The sequence below is a fragment of the Sebastes fasciatus genome, chromosome 20, assembly GCF_043250625.1.
Source record: "Sebastes fasciatus isolate fSebFas1 chromosome 20, fSebFas1.pri, whole genome shotgun sequence".
In the NCBI taxonomy this organism is placed as follows: Eukaryota; Metazoa; Chordata; class Actinopteri; order Perciformes; family Sebastidae; genus Sebastes; species Sebastes fasciatus.
In genome coordinates this window covers 2,842,429-2,859,091 of record NC_133814.1, presented here as the reverse complement: position 1 = coordinate 2,859,091, position 16,663 = coordinate 2,842,429, and the positions used below count along the sequence as shown (strand labels likewise).

Sequence of the window (16,663 nt, the reverse complement as noted above, 5' to 3'; positions counted from 1 at the left end):
TTTCGTTAATGGAATCTGGTGGCTTTGAAGATAACGATATAACGGTTTCAGTTCACCACGGAGAGGGCTGTCTGATGTCAAGGTAAAGCGGTGAAAATATTCTAAATATAGCGTACACATAAACTGATATTGAGTTTTTTAGGTTACTAAAATATGTTTTTCTGCTACTCCCATCCACAGCTGCTTTACCTCACCATCAAACAGCTCTTTCCGATCGGGAACTGAATCCATTTTAGCGCTCTCTTCAAAGCCACCAGACCACATTCACAAAAAACATAATTTTACCTCGCAGAACACAGGACTGCACATACAACCCCACTTCAAAATATCCAAACTAACCCTTTCAGTTATTTCCAAACTTAGCACAGCTAGCTTTGACTCAGCTAGTGCTAGCGTCCACATTATTCATAACCTTATTGATTAGCTTACTTTGGTAACCTACACCACTGCTCTTTGCTAACGTTGGCAACGTGGCCGTTTCCATTTGAAAACAACAGAAAAGAACGCAGATGGACCCTTTAAACAGTGCGCCACAGTATATTGAAAGAAGTCCAAGACTTGGTGGCCTGTTATTTCTACCCTGACTGAAATGGCTTATGCATATGTGAAGTGAAAGGGCCTTCAGAGGCTGTAGACAGATGGATATGACTAGTACGTGAGATACAGGTCTGCAGCTGGGCTTTATTCCTAACCTGTTCTTCTTATGTGTTTTAGGACTACATGACTGTGGAAGGAGACCTGAGCTATGGTCCTGATGAGACCCAGAAATCGGTGCCTGTCCGTCTGCTGGAACTGAGTGAGAAAGATGGCCTCCTGGAAGACAAACCGGTCAGGCAGTTTGTCATGGATCTCAGTAACCCACGGCAGGGCGCCAAACTGGGACGCTACCCGAGAACTACTGTCACCATCGCAGACCCAGGTGAAAGGATGCAAGAGGCTTTACGTCAGCGTGTCTCACCCAACCCAAAGCACTGATTGCTAAGGTTTCTTCTCTTCCCATTATCTCATTTTATCCAGAGAACAGTGTGATGATGTTCAAAAAGGGCACCCAGAACTTCAGCACATCCGACCCAACCTACACCATCCCTGTGGTCCGCACTCGCAACCCGGACAGCCATGCCACAGTGAAATGGCGCACCAAGAAGGCCCAGCGCTTTGAGTTAACCGGCCCTTTGAAGTTCAGTCCTGGAGAGACGGAGAAGAACATAGTGATCGACCCGAAAGCCCACCCTGGCCCAGTCCAGCCAGAGACCTTCCACCTGGAGCTGTTTGACCCAAGTACCAACGCTTCTGTCGGAGAGAGGAAGACCACCCTTGTCAATGTCACTGACGGAGGTAAGACACAATGTGGAGTCATTTGTTGCAAAAACATGGCAATTCGTAAAGTTTCTGACGTTGTGATGTTTCAGATTTTGTATGATGAAAGAAGGGAACATTCTAAAGCAGTAGTCCTGTATCTAGTAAATGTTTGTTTCAACCTCTTATAGGGATGTCACGAGAACTGATACTTCGGTACCAACTCAATGCCAAAATTCTGAAAACATGATGGTTCTGGGTTTTTTTTATAGACGAAAATGTGTTTGGGATGCATTAAACTTACTATTGATTACATTGTGAACAACAAATCTGTGTTGAAATCAGTAGGACGAGAGCTAGTCAACGTTAGCGGTTAGCAGCCGGTAAGCAGCACAGTCCTGCACGGAGCTAACAGCTAACATTAACGGGAGGTACATACATTACGATTACGTTACATTGTGATGCGTCCAGGCTCTATACAGTAAAAATTTGTATTCATGACATGTTCTGTAAAATTTTGTTTTTCGCAAGACGCTTGAATAAATCCAGTTGTTTGAAAGAGATGTTTTCACAGCAAGATAAAACAGATAATAGAGAGGGAATTATGACCTGTTTAACTTCCTAACAAAAGCAAGTATGCAAACGGTAATAAAGGAGTGGATGTTGAAGTACGTGGGATTTATTGTTTTACTTTTGTTTTTTCGAGAATCATGGAATTTCACTGGTATTGGTATTGACTACTAAACATCTCTATCCTCTATCTTCTTTCACTTCCTGCAGCTCCCAGATCTCCAGAGTTTGCCCCCATGCAGCAGAAGGGCTTCATAAACCAGAGAGCCACCTCCCCCGGCGGTCACCTTCTCTCCCCAGCAAACCTCAAGGCCAAAGCAACTGGGCCCAAAACCATCCGGGTCAACTGGGACCCACCACCTGGTAAACCCACGGGGTACAAGGTACATTAAGTCTACATGTTGAGAAGCTTCAACCTGAGTTAAGAACCATCATTTACAATAGGCTCTGTATTCCTCAAACGCTGTATCTTTTGTTTCCATGTTGGTTTTAGGTAAAGTATTGGATCTACGGCAACCCAGAGAAAGACGCCCAGGTCTTAGATGTGAAGACTCCTCAAGCCGAGTTGAGCAACCTGTACCCCTTTTGTGACTACGAGATGCGAGTATGTGGCTACAATGCAATGGGAGATGGCTACGATACAGACATGGTTGCCTGTCAAACACTGGAGGATGGTAATTACTGAGAATTCAGTTAACTGCTGTTTATTAAAGGCTCTGCAGGAGATAACAGCAGATAGAATTGGTTAAAAAAATGTCAAAATGATGACAAAATGATTATCTTGTAGAGATAATTTGTTTTTTATGTGATCTAATCTTCTGGATTGTGTTGCACCAGCTATTCTTGACTCAATCATCACCATCATTTTAAAGCAGCAGTAGGTAGGATTGGAGCAAATATGATTAAAAAGAGTTATTTTTATAAAACGGTCACTATATCCTGACAGTAGTGCATGAGACAGGTAATCTTAAGAAATCATGTGTCTCTGTGTCTTCCGGCGCTCCTAATGGCATTTGCAAGATTTCCCAGACTGGAGGAAAACAACCAATCAGAGCCAAGCTGGAGCCTTGCCATCTCTGAGTAACTGTCAATCACTCTCAAACTCCGATCAAACGGTCAAACTAGGCAGCGCTGATCAAATATGAATCAATATTCTGTTGCTGTAATGCCTATTTCTCACCTGAAACGTTTTCAGAATCACCCTGTAGTGTACTGTTTAGCTGTAAAATGAGGAAGTTTATGAATCGGCAGCCATGTTGAGGAAATACCAAGCACGGCCCACCAGCAGGAGCAAACTTAATCATTGACAGTTAACACTGTCAGCACTGTTGCCGTTGTTTCCACTGTTAGCGCTGTTAGCACCGTTAGCGAAGATCTGTCGGCTCAGCTGTCGCCATGTTGAGGGCCGTGCGGAGGTGATAGAAATGCTCCCAATCTTGCATTTAGCATCTTTAAAGTGAACTGCCAATCTTTTGTAACTTACTCTGTAACATACATGGAGAAATATGTGTTTCAGAATCCATCGTATTCAGTTTAGAATGAGTGGGAAATATTTGATTATGCTAACCTAGCTGACGTTATTCAGTCATTTAGTCAAAAGTTATTAGCATAACGTTTTGAAATTTGATGTATGTTGTGTTATTTTTATGCCTCCGCGCCAGCGACAGTCACTGTGACCTCATGTCCGTACCATTCTTGACCACGATATCTCAGGAACATCCTAAGGGAATTTTTCACAAACGTCCACTCGGACTAAAGGATGAACTGATTCGATTTTGGTGGTCACTGTTTTTGGCCATGACTCAAGAATTCACATGCTAATTATGACAATTTCACACACATTAATAGGATAAAATGATGAAGTGATGACATTTTGGAAAGACATGGATGTAAACTGCAAGTTGACTGGCTGGCGGAGGCATACAACCGTGCGGCGGTAATTCTAGTTGTTGTGAAATGCAATGTAAAATCTTCCCAGTTTACCTCATTATTAAACAGCATTTCATCAGGTAAAATGTTAGGAAGCTAACGTTGGTTTTGTCAGTTTACTCAGTTAGCTACGCAATAGTTACACCTGGCAGTGTTAATACTTAGTAACAACTCATCTCTACATAAGAACTGGTTTGTGTGGTGCAACCTGTTTAAATTTAGTGATGTGTAAACCTCCACTTTCGTTATAACTCGGCTAAGTTTGAATTTACAAACTGTTCATGTTGTGTTTTTCTCCAGCGCCTGGTGAACCTGGTCGTCTTGCCTTTAACGTCATCAGTCGAACTGTCACTCAGGTCAGCTGGGCAGAGCCTGCAGAGACCAATGGCAACATCAAGGCTTATGAGGTCATCTACACACCCATCGATGAGGAAATGAGTAAGAGTCCATCCTAAAGAAAGGCTGTACAAATATTTGCATGATGTCATTTTCATCATTTGGCAATATTCTTCTCACAGAGCCAGTGGGTCCCGCTAAGAAAGTAAAGATCGACAACCCCAAGAAGCGAATGCTGTTGATCGAGAACCTCCAGAACGCCCAGACCTACCAGTACAAGGTCCGTGCCATGAACAGCATAGGCTGGGGCCCCTTCAAAGATGCCACCATTAACCTGGCATCGCAGCCTACCAGACCTCTGTCCAGTAAGTCATGGGGCAAACACACCTCTACACTTCCAGTCAACTGTATTTCCCTGAAAAGAGGTTTATTTCCCTCTCTTTCTGTCCCCAGTTCCCATCATTCCAGATATCCCTATTGTGGATGCAGAGGCAGGAGACGAGTATGACGGCTACCTGATGTACAGCAACGAGGTGCTGAAGTCCCCCACGGGCTCCAAGACACCCAGCGTCTCTGGTGATGGTGGGTACCAAGAGCCAAAACCACAAGCTGACACTGTAAACTCATTGTGCTATTAATCTATTCTGATGCTTTTTTTGCTCTGGAAGGATGGATGTAAATGCCAGACCTCCAGAGTAATATGGCTCCAATTATTTCAGTCCACATTCTCAGTGCTCCCAGGCATCATGCTTTGTTCTTGTAGCCAAGTGTTAAGCCCACGTGTTTATGCAATATGTGCTGTGGTGTCATTGCCCTGTCAGAAGGAGAGGGAGTGAAATGTTGGTCATATCTGTGCTGTAGGAAATCACCCCAACTCATGAGACTCCTCCTGAAAACCTCTGGCGCTTTGTCATTTTTCAGTGTTTTCTTTGTAACATTAATATTCTTCCTAATTTCACAAGAGTGGCATTAAGGAAGAGCTGGAAGAGTTGTGAAGCTCATCATTCTCATGTCATCTGGCAGGCATTTTTCCCTGCAGGCAACGCCCCAGCCAGGCAGCAACAAAATGTGCTTCCAATGCCTCCCCAGATATCTGCAACAGAAGTGCTTTATGATCACAAACCGCAACCGTTAAATCTGCTGTTACTCTCCTGCTTCCTGCAGCCGTTTTTGTGCTCTTAGTCAGTTTTCCCTGGAAGTTATTGCTGATGTTGCTCCTCGCCTAAATATCTATAGTATAGACCCTTTTTGTGTCGACGTCATGATTATGATTATGTTGGCTGGAGGCAACACAAAGGAAAGACTGGAGGCTAACACTAGCAGTGGGCTAAAGTTACACATCTAAATTGTCATCTTGCTGTGTTGTCGGGTGCCAGAATCCAGATATCACATACATTTGAGATGATAAACTGTGATTCGAGGCTCTAGCGAGCTACAATATTAGCGAAACGTTTCAGAGATGGAGGGTAAATGTTGCTAATAGTTAGCCTTCTGCTAACAGAAGCCGTGAGCCTTTGGCTGCGGTTTGCAGAGTCTAAACTATTAGCAACCCTTTCTCTCCATCTCTGAAACGCTTCGCTGATATTGTTCGACTCTCTTTTTGACTGACTTTACTGAAGGATAGTTAACTATAGACATCCAATGATTTATACGCCCTCAATTCATCTTTACAGCGCTGCCGCCGGTGGTCGGACGGCTGGCTACTTAGCAAGCTTAGCTTGCTAATTCCACCATGCTGTCATGCAACACACAAAATGAGCCGAACAAAGTTATCACTCATCTGGCGATAGCACTGTGCTCTCATACGCTCTGAAAAGAGTGTGTCGATGAAACATTAAGTTGTTAAATTTGAGTCATTTAGCGACTGGCTAGTTAGCTAGCTACCGTGCTAATTCCACCATGCTACAGAAAATGAGCCCAACAGTGGACAGCGCTGGGTCACGGTCCCTCTGCCTCACTCCTCGTCGCTAGGAGACTACTTCGCTGGGAGGAGAGCAGGCGTTAGCTAGCTAGTCAGTTCCGGAGACAGACAATCTAGCCAGCTAACTAAAGTTAGCCGGCAGTCTACTCCTCCCAAAGTAGTCTGCCAGTGGCATAGTGGTCGGCTAATCTGGTCTCATTGGTTAATGTTAACTTTCTCAACTAACACTGGTGATCCTGGAGAGTGAGTGACAGCACATATTGAGAGAAACTAGTATTTTCTTCGGCCATTGTTAAAAAAACAAGCCAACAAAACTTGCTAGCAAGCGTTAACTAACGTGTTCAGAGAATCATTCTGCCTCTACTTAACGCTCCGCCCACAAAATACGTCATCATGTTTATTAACAGAAAAGGGGTCTATATTATGTAATCCCATTCATGTGTTTGATAGCTTTTTTTGTAAAGTAATGTATAGTAAAGGCTACCAATCTATCCTTCGCCTGCTTGCTTCTCCACTATTACCCCAAACACAAGGCTGGAAATATGTCAAGTTGGTGGGGTCCAACCTGGATCTCCGTCAGGTGTCGTGGAAAAAGCGAGTGGACGTCATCTCCAGTCGGCTCAGCACAGACACAGAGACGAGCTCAGATGAGGGCCCCCACCCCAGCTACGCCCAAACACCCCTGCCAGGTGAAGACCACTCCATTAGAGCCAAAGATAGACAGACAGGGCAGCTAGCATGCCAGCTATTATGCACGGCCAGTCAGGTGCCCGGCAAGGCAACCAAACATTTCTCTCTGTCTTCGCGATCCTGTCAGAAATATCAACATTTGTCTAATCATTCAATTTCGGGCTTCAGTCCTTGTCCCCTTGCCCCTAGTTGGCACCTATCCCATCTATCCTCCCGCCACCTGCCCAGAGAGGAGCACTGGCATCAACTGCCACACCTCCAGTTGATGATCGGGGGGGGGCAGGCTTTTCCAGGTGCCTGTCTGTCCTCTCTCCATCCCACTGGGGAGGTAGTGATCTGGAGGCAGCTTGTTGGTGTGTGTGTGTAAAGGCTTAGTTACTGTGCGGCTGTATGGATAATAATGGCTTCTTACGTAAATACAGCCTCGTCTCTGCAGGGCAGTTTCAATGATGACACCTTTCCTTGCAGCTATATTTGTTTTTATTTTGTGATGCAAAGCACCTTATGAAAAAACATCCTTATTCACATTCTCCACAAGAGGAGCTGTTCAGCCAGTATTAGACAAGTTTCCCAAATGCCAGAGTAATAGCAGCAACAGTTTAGATCTGAAGACGAGGACATGTCCATGTTGCCACCTACAGGCAAAGAGGGTTAAAGCTTTATCACTTGGGCCACCTGCAGTGTTAGAGCTGCATTTTCAGCGACACTGGAGGCGTGGCTCAAGGGATAGCAATGTGCAGAGGTGTGGACTCGAGTCACATGACTTGGACTCGAATCAGACTCAAGTCACAAATTTTATGACTTTAGACTCGATTTGATAAAATCAAAAAAGACTTGCAATTTGACTTGGACTTTTAACACTAACGACTCTTGACTTCACTTGGGCTTGAGCCTTTTCATTTGAAAATACTTGATACCCTCCCCCAAGCCCAAAGATTAAAAAGTATGTTATTTAAAACGTGTGCCACAAATCAGTTAATTTCCCCTTCATTTCCTGAATCAACTAACGCTAACACTATTCATTCCCGGCAAGTTGATGTTTAATTCCCCAGATCCACTTTGTTTGAACCAATCGACAGCATCCAATAAAGTTACAGGAGAGAACCATGAAGAACTAACGTTACCTTACTGAGCGACAGTTGGAAAGAATTATACCTTGGGATTTTGGGAAATTGGGACTGTCAGTTTTGACTTGGGACTTGACTTGGGGTTTGACTCAGGACTTGTCTGTCTTGACTTTGGACTTGCCTCTGGACTTGTCAGTCTTGACTTTGGACTTGCCTCTGGACTTGTCAGACTTGACTTGGGACTTGACTCTGGACTCGTCAGTCTTTACTTGGGACTTGCCTGTCTTGACTTGGGATTTGACTCAGGACTTGCCTGTCTTGACTCAGGACTTGACTCAGGACTTGTTAGTCTTGACTTGGGACTTGACTCTGGACTTGTCAGTCTTTACTTGGGACTTGCCTGTCTTGACTTGGGATTTGACTCAGGACTTGCCTGTCTTGACTCAGGACTTGACTAAGGACTTGTCAGTCTTGACTTGGGACTTGATTCTGGATTTGCCTGTCTTGACTTGGGACTTGTCAGTCTTGACGTGGGGCTTGACTTGGGACTTGTCAGACTTGACTTGGTACCTGTCTGTTTTGACTTGGGACTTGAATTGGGACTTGTCAGTCCTAACTTGGGACCTGCCAGTTTTGACTTGGGACTTGAATTGGGACTTGTCAGTCTTAACTAGGGACCTGACAGTTTTGACGTGGGACTTGAATTGGGACTTGTCAGACTTAACTTTGGACCTGTCTGTTTTGACTTGGGACTTGAATTGGGACTTGTCAGTCTTAACTTGGGACCTGTCAGTTTTGGCTTGGGATTTTAATTGGGACTTGTCAGTCTTAGCTTGGGACCTGTAAGTTTTGACTTGGGACTTGACCCAGGACTTGACCCAGGACTTGTCTGTCTTGACTTAGGACTTGAGTGCAAAGACTTGAGACTTACTAGGGATTTGCCAAAATCACCTCTGGTAAACGGCAATCAATATCCATGACCAGTCCCTCCTTAGCTTCCTGTTGTTACAGGGAACACATAAATATGCCAAATCAAATATCACTCTGCTAGCCGTTTCATAGGAACTTTAGATGTGGTACAGCTTTGCTTGCTTTCTAACAATCTATGAACCACTAGAGAAGTGAGTGTTGAGTTTTAATTATCTGGAGAAATAGTCACAATTCTACTAAAACAGTAGATGAGTTGAGCAGTTCAGCAGCTACAAAAAGAAAAAAGAACTGCACTCATTGGCTGCAGGTGGCGTAGTTGACACAACTCTAGAAGCTGTTACTTCTCTTGCCTGTAAATGGCGCACATCTGCCAGTCTAAAATGTTGCTGCTGTTTCTTTAAACTGTAAGTGGCACAAGTAGGACTGCAGCTACAGGCCTGAAACTGCTGGTGCTTCTTCTGTAGATTGGCCGAGCCTGGTTTTGGGTGCTTGACATCAATGGCACTGTGTTGTTCCAATCAATGTCAGAACGCTTGAACTGCTAAATTTTCTATAATCTGTCTGTTGACTATCCTGGCTTCTACTGTGGTGTTTCACAGATTACATGACGAATGGGAAATGGGACCAGAATTTCCTTTTCCCAGGGGGATCCGGGACACGCAACTTGTCTACATCGTCCTCTCCTATGTCCACTCTGAGCTCAAACTACAGAGGGGCAGGCAGCTCCTCCTTCATGACAGACACCACCACCACCACCTACATGTCGGGACAAGGTAAGATGGACGGCAGAAATTAAATCGAGAACAATGTGGAAAAAAAACATCAAGCCATTATTTGTGTTTATCTTTGATCTTTCTCTCTTCTTGTAGGAGGCTCTCGTAGACTTGACATGATCGGAGGAGGAGGAGGAGGAGGAGGAGGAGGAGGAGGAGGAGGAGGAGGAGTAGGAGTAGGAGGAGTAGGAGGAGGAGGAGGAGGAGGAGTATACTCATCAGAAGTGATCATGAGGAAGCGCTCAGAGAGCAGGGGTTACTCAGATGAAAACATCCGAGACTCTATCGTCATGGGAGACGTGCCCAAGTTCCCAGATCTAGGTAAGCTTCAGACCTCAGCAGGGGTTTGAATTGATTCCAAAGTAAATGTAAAAGAGATTAACTTTGTCTCTCTGGTCAAAGTAAGATGTTACTTTGGAGTGTAGTATTTGAGATACCTCGGCAGGTAAACTGTGCAAGCGCATGAGGCCGATGGGCTTGGACATCTGTTAGCGGGGTTGGGGCTGTTGGCTGACTTTGCAGGAGCTATGCTGACTATCGCCGTTTCTCCCTCCCTCCCCTTGTCTCAACTTTGCTCTATTTGCCTTACTTTACCTCTTCCTTTACGTCACTCCCTACCTGCCCACCTCCCCCTCCTACTGTGCTCCTTCCATCGTTCTCTGTGCCTCCTCTCATTACCACCCCTTTGTCCTCCTCCTTTGCCCCCTCTTCTTGCTCGATGCGCCATCAGGTGGGTACGGCTACGCTGGGATGCAGAGCAGCTCTCAGAGCCAGTTCAGCTACAACCTGTCTCAAGGTCCGAGGGCCAGGACCGAGTCTTCAGACGTCAATGAAGCCCTATATAATCTGGACAGGGTGCTCCAGGGTAAGTCTGTGGCACACAAGCATGGAGGCATGGGTTTGCTGGGTGTCTTCAGTCATCTTTACCTCTGCCTGTGTGTGTTGTGTCCCTCTCTGGTCTCCTCTTTAAAGATCTCACCTGCTGTTTTGTGTGTTATAGCCACCACAAATCACTTATCTTACAATACTGTCAACCATTTTTCAGACCGTACCATATGTTTTTAGTTGATTTTTTGCTTTTTAAAGGTGTAATTTGTAACAGTTGTTGGGTTCCTGTTTGTAAACACACCGCCTTCGAAGTTGGCCACACCTCCACAGCTCAACAAGTCGAGAGGGAGAGAGAGAGCAGCGATGGTCGAGCCAGCTGTAGAGTGACTGAAGAGAGAGAGCGGCGTTAGTGAGAACAAATCAGCAAATCAGAAAAATTTAAATGTTATTTTCTGATTGTTTCCCGGCGGTTACGTTCTAAAACACACAACTAACTCCGCATAACTCTGCGGGAAGGTGCAGAGTTGCCGGATTTTTAATTAATGCAGGCTTCCTGTCTTTTTATCAAAGTTATGTTACAGTACCTCATATTGTAATTCAGTGGTAGCAGGGACTGTTTAAAACACCTGTACTCAAGTATGCCGTGACATCAGAGATTCGAGAGTAAGCTAATGCAAAGCAATGCGTTCACATGCTATGTTGTCGACGATTTGAACCCAGAACAGTAAGCGAACATGGTCGTCATCCAAAAGGATTATGTTATTATGGTAATTTCTCAAAGCTGCACTAATAACAGATTTTATATGAACAACGGATCAATGTGAAAGGGGTCGCTTGTAATGATGAACCCACTGAAAATTGTTAGCAAACTCTGCTACAAAGCATCTTTAGCATCTTTCAGCTCATTGTAACGGAAGCCCTGAGAGGCAAGGGAGAAAAAACAAATTCTCTCTTGTGTTTATGACTTAAGAACAAATGTAATAAAGGGATAATATTTTCTAAGTTCCTTCATTTTTCTTTTCATCTGTGAAAACAGGTAGGAAAAAAAGTTTTGGCAGGTGAATTTTGTAATTTTTTGTCAGGATCAGCTGTTGTTGCTGTAATACTTATTTTGACCACAAGAGGCTGAAGTGCACCACTATCTCATGTTCTAAATAGGACTAAAAGTATTCTTGATTTCTTCCAGCTGAGTTCTAATTTCTTCGTGTACTCTAAACACAAGGTAGGCTACATATATTTTGTGTTAGCAAACAAATTTCACCTGCCAAAAGATGAAAAAAAAAGTTTTGGCAAGTGAAACTTAGAAAAATGATTCTGACAAAACCTTTTTTTTCACCTGGCAAATCGTATTTCCCCACCTGTTTCACAGATGGGAAATTTTTTTTTAAGTATCTCAGAAAGATTATCCTGGCACTAGCCTGGCATCCTTTTCAACACAGGCGAAAAAAGAATTTAGATCACCATTTTTTTTTTTCTCACTTGCCTCTGTTCATCTTTCAAACAATCAAAAAATCTTGAAAATATAATATGCTTTGGAAAATGGTCAGAAGGATTGCAAAGTACTGTATATGCAATTTTTATAAATAGGTTCAGTCTATACGTGTCTGTCTTTTCACCCCTTATACTCTGAGTCTAAACAGAGATGGACAACAGTTAATAGTGGTCATATCCAACAGTATTCAGACTTTTCTGTCTATGTCACCCACCAGATGCTCGACTTTCCCCGGGTGTACCAGACACCCCCAGCAGACTGGTGTTTTCTGCTCTGGGTCCCACTGCCCTCAAAGTCAGCTGGCAGGAGCCCCACTGTGAGAAAGACATCCAGGGCTACTGTGTTATCTACCAGCAGCTCAATGGAGGTAAATGAACCCTGCAAGGACCTTTTGTTTTCATCTTTTCTGTAATAAAGAACTTACATGTTGCTGCATTGGGATACAATGTATATACTTCATATTTTTAAATATCATTTTTAAGTATTTAATGCTGATGCTTAACAAACTGTGTCCCCTCCTGTAGGTGAGATGAAGCGTATTAATGTGACGAACCCAGCAGAGAACTCTGTCATCATCCAGGACCTGCTGCCCAACCAATCCTACCTATTTAAGGTGATGGCTCAGAGCCAGGAGGGCTGGGGTCCAGAGAGAGAGGGAGTCATCACCATCGAGTCCGCTACAGACCCCAACAGTCCCCTCAGCCCCATGCCAGGTACTCATTCTGTGGATGTTTGTGTCACATCTTCTTGGATTACTCCACAGACACATTGGCTGTTTTAATGGCAGTCACCAGAAGAACAATGTCTCTCTTTTGATTCTGTCTCATCTTTCACCATAGGCTCGCCGTTTACTCTGAGCACCCCCAGTGCCCCGGGCCCCCTGGTCTTCACCGCTCTGAGCCCCGATTCCCTGCAGCTCAGCTGGGAGAAACCTCGTAAACCAAACGGAGACATCCTGGGCTACATAGTCACCTGTGAACAGCTGCATGGTGGAGGTGAGGCTTTCAGTAAAAGAAAGAAACAGATATATGTTTATATCGTTGGTTTGTGCATTTTCTAGGTTCCCGGAAGTCTTTGTTGTGAAAGTATGTTATTTTCTTGTTTCCTCCAGGAGACGTGCGTTCCTTCCAGGTGAACGGGGACAGCGCTGAGACCAGTCTGACCGTTCCAAACCTGACTGAGAACGTCCCCTACAAGTTTAAAGTTCAGGCTCGAACCACACAGGGCTTCGGTCCGGAGAGGGAGGGCATCATCACCATCGAGTCTCAGGATGGAAGTAAGATGAATCCTGCTGACAGAGCTTTTCTTACAAATGAAACTAAAATCTCCCAATAGTGGCTGCTAGAGACCAAAAAGTTCATTACACCCCACAATATGGGTTGTTGACAGTGGGGACATTTGAGGGCCTTATCTTAACAATAGTAGGACTAAAATCTCAAACTGTGTTCTAATGATGGCACTAAAGGAAAGATCATAGGGTCCTAAAGCAAGAGGAGCATGAATGTATTAAACTATGGGACATCATCTGTACAGTGTTGACATTTTGGCGGGAAGGGACGCTGGAGCAAAGCTTGTAGAAAATGGAAGTGTGTTCATCCTCATTTCGTTGTTAATTCTGGGATCATCAATATTTGCAGCAAGTTTCATTGAAACTTGGTGGGTTTAACCTGAAACAGTCAAAACAGCCTTATAGACAGGTGGAGGACAGGAGATGAGGGGACAAGGTCACTTTGGATTACTGAACAGGCCTTTAGATTTAACATCTTGTGTAAAAAAACTGCCAATTTGACCAGAGGATGGTACCTTAAGTCTGCAGTAGGCAGAATATTTTTGACATCATTGGGCAAAAATTCCATAATAACCTTTCAGCATATTGTAATTCAAGAGTTCTGAGAGAAACTAGACTTCTGCTCCTCCTCATGGTTCTGTTTTCAGATATTAAAAAATCTAGCCCGTGACGGGAGACTTTGACCAATCACAGGTCATTTCAGAGAGAGAGAGTTCCTATTGGCTGTTCATTCAACAGAGGCAGCTGTCAATCACTCACGAACTCCGATCAAACGGTCAAACTAGGCAGTGCTGATCAAATATGAATCAATATTCAGAAAAATCTCGTAGTGTACTGTTTAGCTGTAAAATTTGAAAGTTTGCTTCAGTTGGTGGGTGGTGCTTGGTATTTCCTCAATTGTTCTCAACATGGCGGCCGGGTCACAAACTTTCTCATTTTACAGCTTGTTTGTGTGAGTCTGGTGGCTTGGAAAATACTGTATAACGGCTTCAGTTCCCCACTGGAAAGGGCTGTCTGACGGCGAGGTAAAGCAGTGAAAATATTCTAAATATAGCGTACACTTAAACTGATTAAGTTTTTCTAGGTGGCTAAAATATGTTTTACCTCGCCATCAGACAACCCTTTCTGACGGGGAACTGAAACCGTTTTATCACTCTCTTCAAAGCCACGAGACTCCATTCACAAAAACAGTATTTTACCTCACAGAACGCAGAGTATACATAAAATCCCACTTCAAAAAAATCCAAACCAACCCTTTTAGTTGTTTCCAAACTTCCAAACGTCGAAGCAGCTAGTGTTAGCGTTCACATTAATCATAACCTTATTGATTACAGTTTTTCTCGATTGTTTACACACATTTTCTGAAAGCATGCCTCATAGTCTCAGAACTCTACACACAAAACAAAAAACACACACACAATGGGCAAAACCCCTCAATTCTCCTGCAAAATGAAACTTTACATTCAAAACAATGTTATTTCTTCTCAAAATGGTATTTTGTTTTCAAATGACACACACAAACCATCATATGAATAGACATTTATAAGAACCAGTTGAACACTGATGTGCTCAATGTAAAACACTATGATGAATGGAAAACACTTCTTCTCCATTCATCATGATGACTTAGGCCTTTTTTTTTGTTCAGTGTTACACTTACTACAGACAGTACATACATAAGTGTGTTGTAAAATATTTTAGAATATTGTTTTTATACTCAGAACACACAAATACACGGTAACAAATATATTTTATTTTCCCCACAAAAACAATGTACACAGTGTACATCCCAACCAACACAAAGTTGCACATACAGTGGTCTACATACAAAACAACAGAAGAATTTACTGTATACAGTTACAGTAAAAAAAAAAACTATGCTGCATCCTCTCTTCTGTTTCGGTCTGGCCACAGCACCTCATCCACATCACAAGCAATGTTTTCCCTGGCCAAGCAGCGGGGGAAATATCGCTTAGCATGTCGAATCCAGCCATGAAAAGCATCAACTGCTATATCTCCACATGCGTCTTCCATAGCTTGGAGAAGGGGTATACGCGTTTGTGGATTTCGGTCATACACTTTCCATGATTGCTAATTGTAACACTGTGTGACAGGTGTTTGCCCATGTGATGAGTCAGTGTGCATAGTAGGGCAATTGACTTTAGAATTTTGAATGACAGTGTGTTCCTTGTGAAAACGAGATTTTCTTCATGAAAATTGTGCCAAATGCAGAGAATTGTGTGTAGTGTTTTGAAAAAAGTGTGTTTTAGAACTGCAATTTGAGTGTAAAGCAGGAATTGTGCTTGTAGTTTAGCAGAATTGGTTCAGGGGGTTGGTGCATGAGTTACATGTTGTGGTCATTGTGTGTCAAGTACCAGTATTTGTGTGTAAACAATTGAGAAAAACTGTAACTTACTTTGGTAACCTACGTCACTGCTTTTTGCTAACGGCTGAGTGGGCGTTTCCATTTGAAAAAAAAAAAAACAGAAAAGAACGCAGACGGACCCGACCTTCAGGATTCATCCTCTGGTGACCATGAATTTCAATAGCAAATGTTGTAGAAATTATTTTTGTGATAACTTTGTGATCCCCTCAGTCAAGGGAGAAATTTTGACATGACCGTGGTGCTATGAAAGGTTCGGAGGTCATCAATGTTGTTAGAAATGATCCTCTGTGTAATATGAATATCTGTACCAAAATTCATGGAAATCTGACAAGTAATTATTGAGATTTGTCGCTCTGACGTGCTCTGAGGTGCTCTGAGGTGCTCTGACGTGCTCTGACGTGCTCTGACGTGCTCTGAGGTGCTCTGACGTGGTCTGAGGTGCTCTGACGTGCTCTGAGGTGCTCTGACGTGGTCTGAGGTGCTCTGACGTGCTCTGACGTGCTCTGAGGTGCTCTGAGGTGCTCTGACGTGCTCTGACGTGCTCTGAGGTGCTCTGAGGTGCTCTGACGTGCTCTGAGGTGCTCTGACGTGCTCTGAGGTGCTCTGACGTGCTCTGAGGTGCTCTGACGTGGTCTGAGGTGCTCTGACGTGCTCTGACGTGCTCTGAGGTGCTCTGAGGTGCTCTGACGTGCTCTGACGTGCTCTGAGGTGCTCTGAGGTGCTCTGACGTGCTCTGAGGTGCTCTGACGTGCTCTGACGTGCTCTGAGGTGCTCTGACGTGCTCTGAGGTGCTCTGAGGTGCTCTGACGTGCTCTGACATGCTCTGACGTGACCATCCTACGGCCTAAAATACATTCAGCATTTAAATGTACTTAGAGATTTCAGTATCATCATCTCTGACATTCTAGTACATAACAGTATTCTAAGTATTTCTTTCCTTCCTGGCTCCCCGTAGGCGCTATGTCTCAGTACACCAGCCAATCATCTGAGTACGGTAACAACCAATCAATGACGAGGAGGGAAGTTTTCCAAATGCCAACGGATGTGAGCACGCTGACCAACGTCTCCCACACCATGATCAACGACCCCTACTACTCAGGTACAAGTTCAGCTTCAGTTTCACTCCTGTTCTCTTAAAAAACATCAATAAAATGTAT

At 43.9% G+C, this 16,663-nt stretch overlaps 1 protein-coding gene across 5 annotated transcripts in view; it reads left to right on the top strand.

Moving 5' to 3' along the window:
- itgb4 (integrin, beta 4) overlaps positions 1-16,663 on the top strand; it is a 40,576-nt gene that overhangs the window by 22,121 nt on the left and 1,792 nt on the right. For 3 of the 5 annotated variants that reach the window (XM_074619139.1, XM_074619141.1, XM_074619140.1), the window contains exons 27-41: positions 715-919; positions 1,018-1,335; positions 2,077-2,249; positions 2,360-2,540; positions 4,096-4,233; positions 4,314-4,496; positions 4,585-4,713; positions 9,339-9,512; positions 9,609-9,833; positions 10,243-10,377; positions 12,050-12,199; positions 12,357-12,545; positions 12,672-12,827; positions 12,944-13,108; positions 16,462-16,605. In XM_074619139.1, coding sequence (XP_074475240.1) covers positions 715-919; positions 1,018-1,335; positions 2,077-2,249; positions 2,360-2,540; positions 4,096-4,233; positions 4,314-4,496; positions 4,585-4,713; positions 9,339-9,512; positions 9,609-9,833; positions 10,243-10,377; positions 12,050-12,199; positions 12,357-12,545; positions 12,672-12,827; positions 12,944-13,108; positions 16,462-16,605 — 2,665 coding nt within the window. The remainder of the gene's footprint in view (positions 1-714; positions 920-1,017; positions 1,336-2,076; positions 2,250-2,359; positions 2,541-4,095; positions 4,234-4,313; positions 4,497-4,584; positions 4,714-9,338; positions 9,513-9,608; positions 9,834-10,242; positions 10,378-12,049; positions 12,200-12,356; positions 12,546-12,671; positions 12,828-12,943; positions 13,109-16,461; positions 16,606-16,663) is intronic. The other 2 variants (XM_074619142.1, XM_074619143.1) reach the window with 2 other exon arrangements.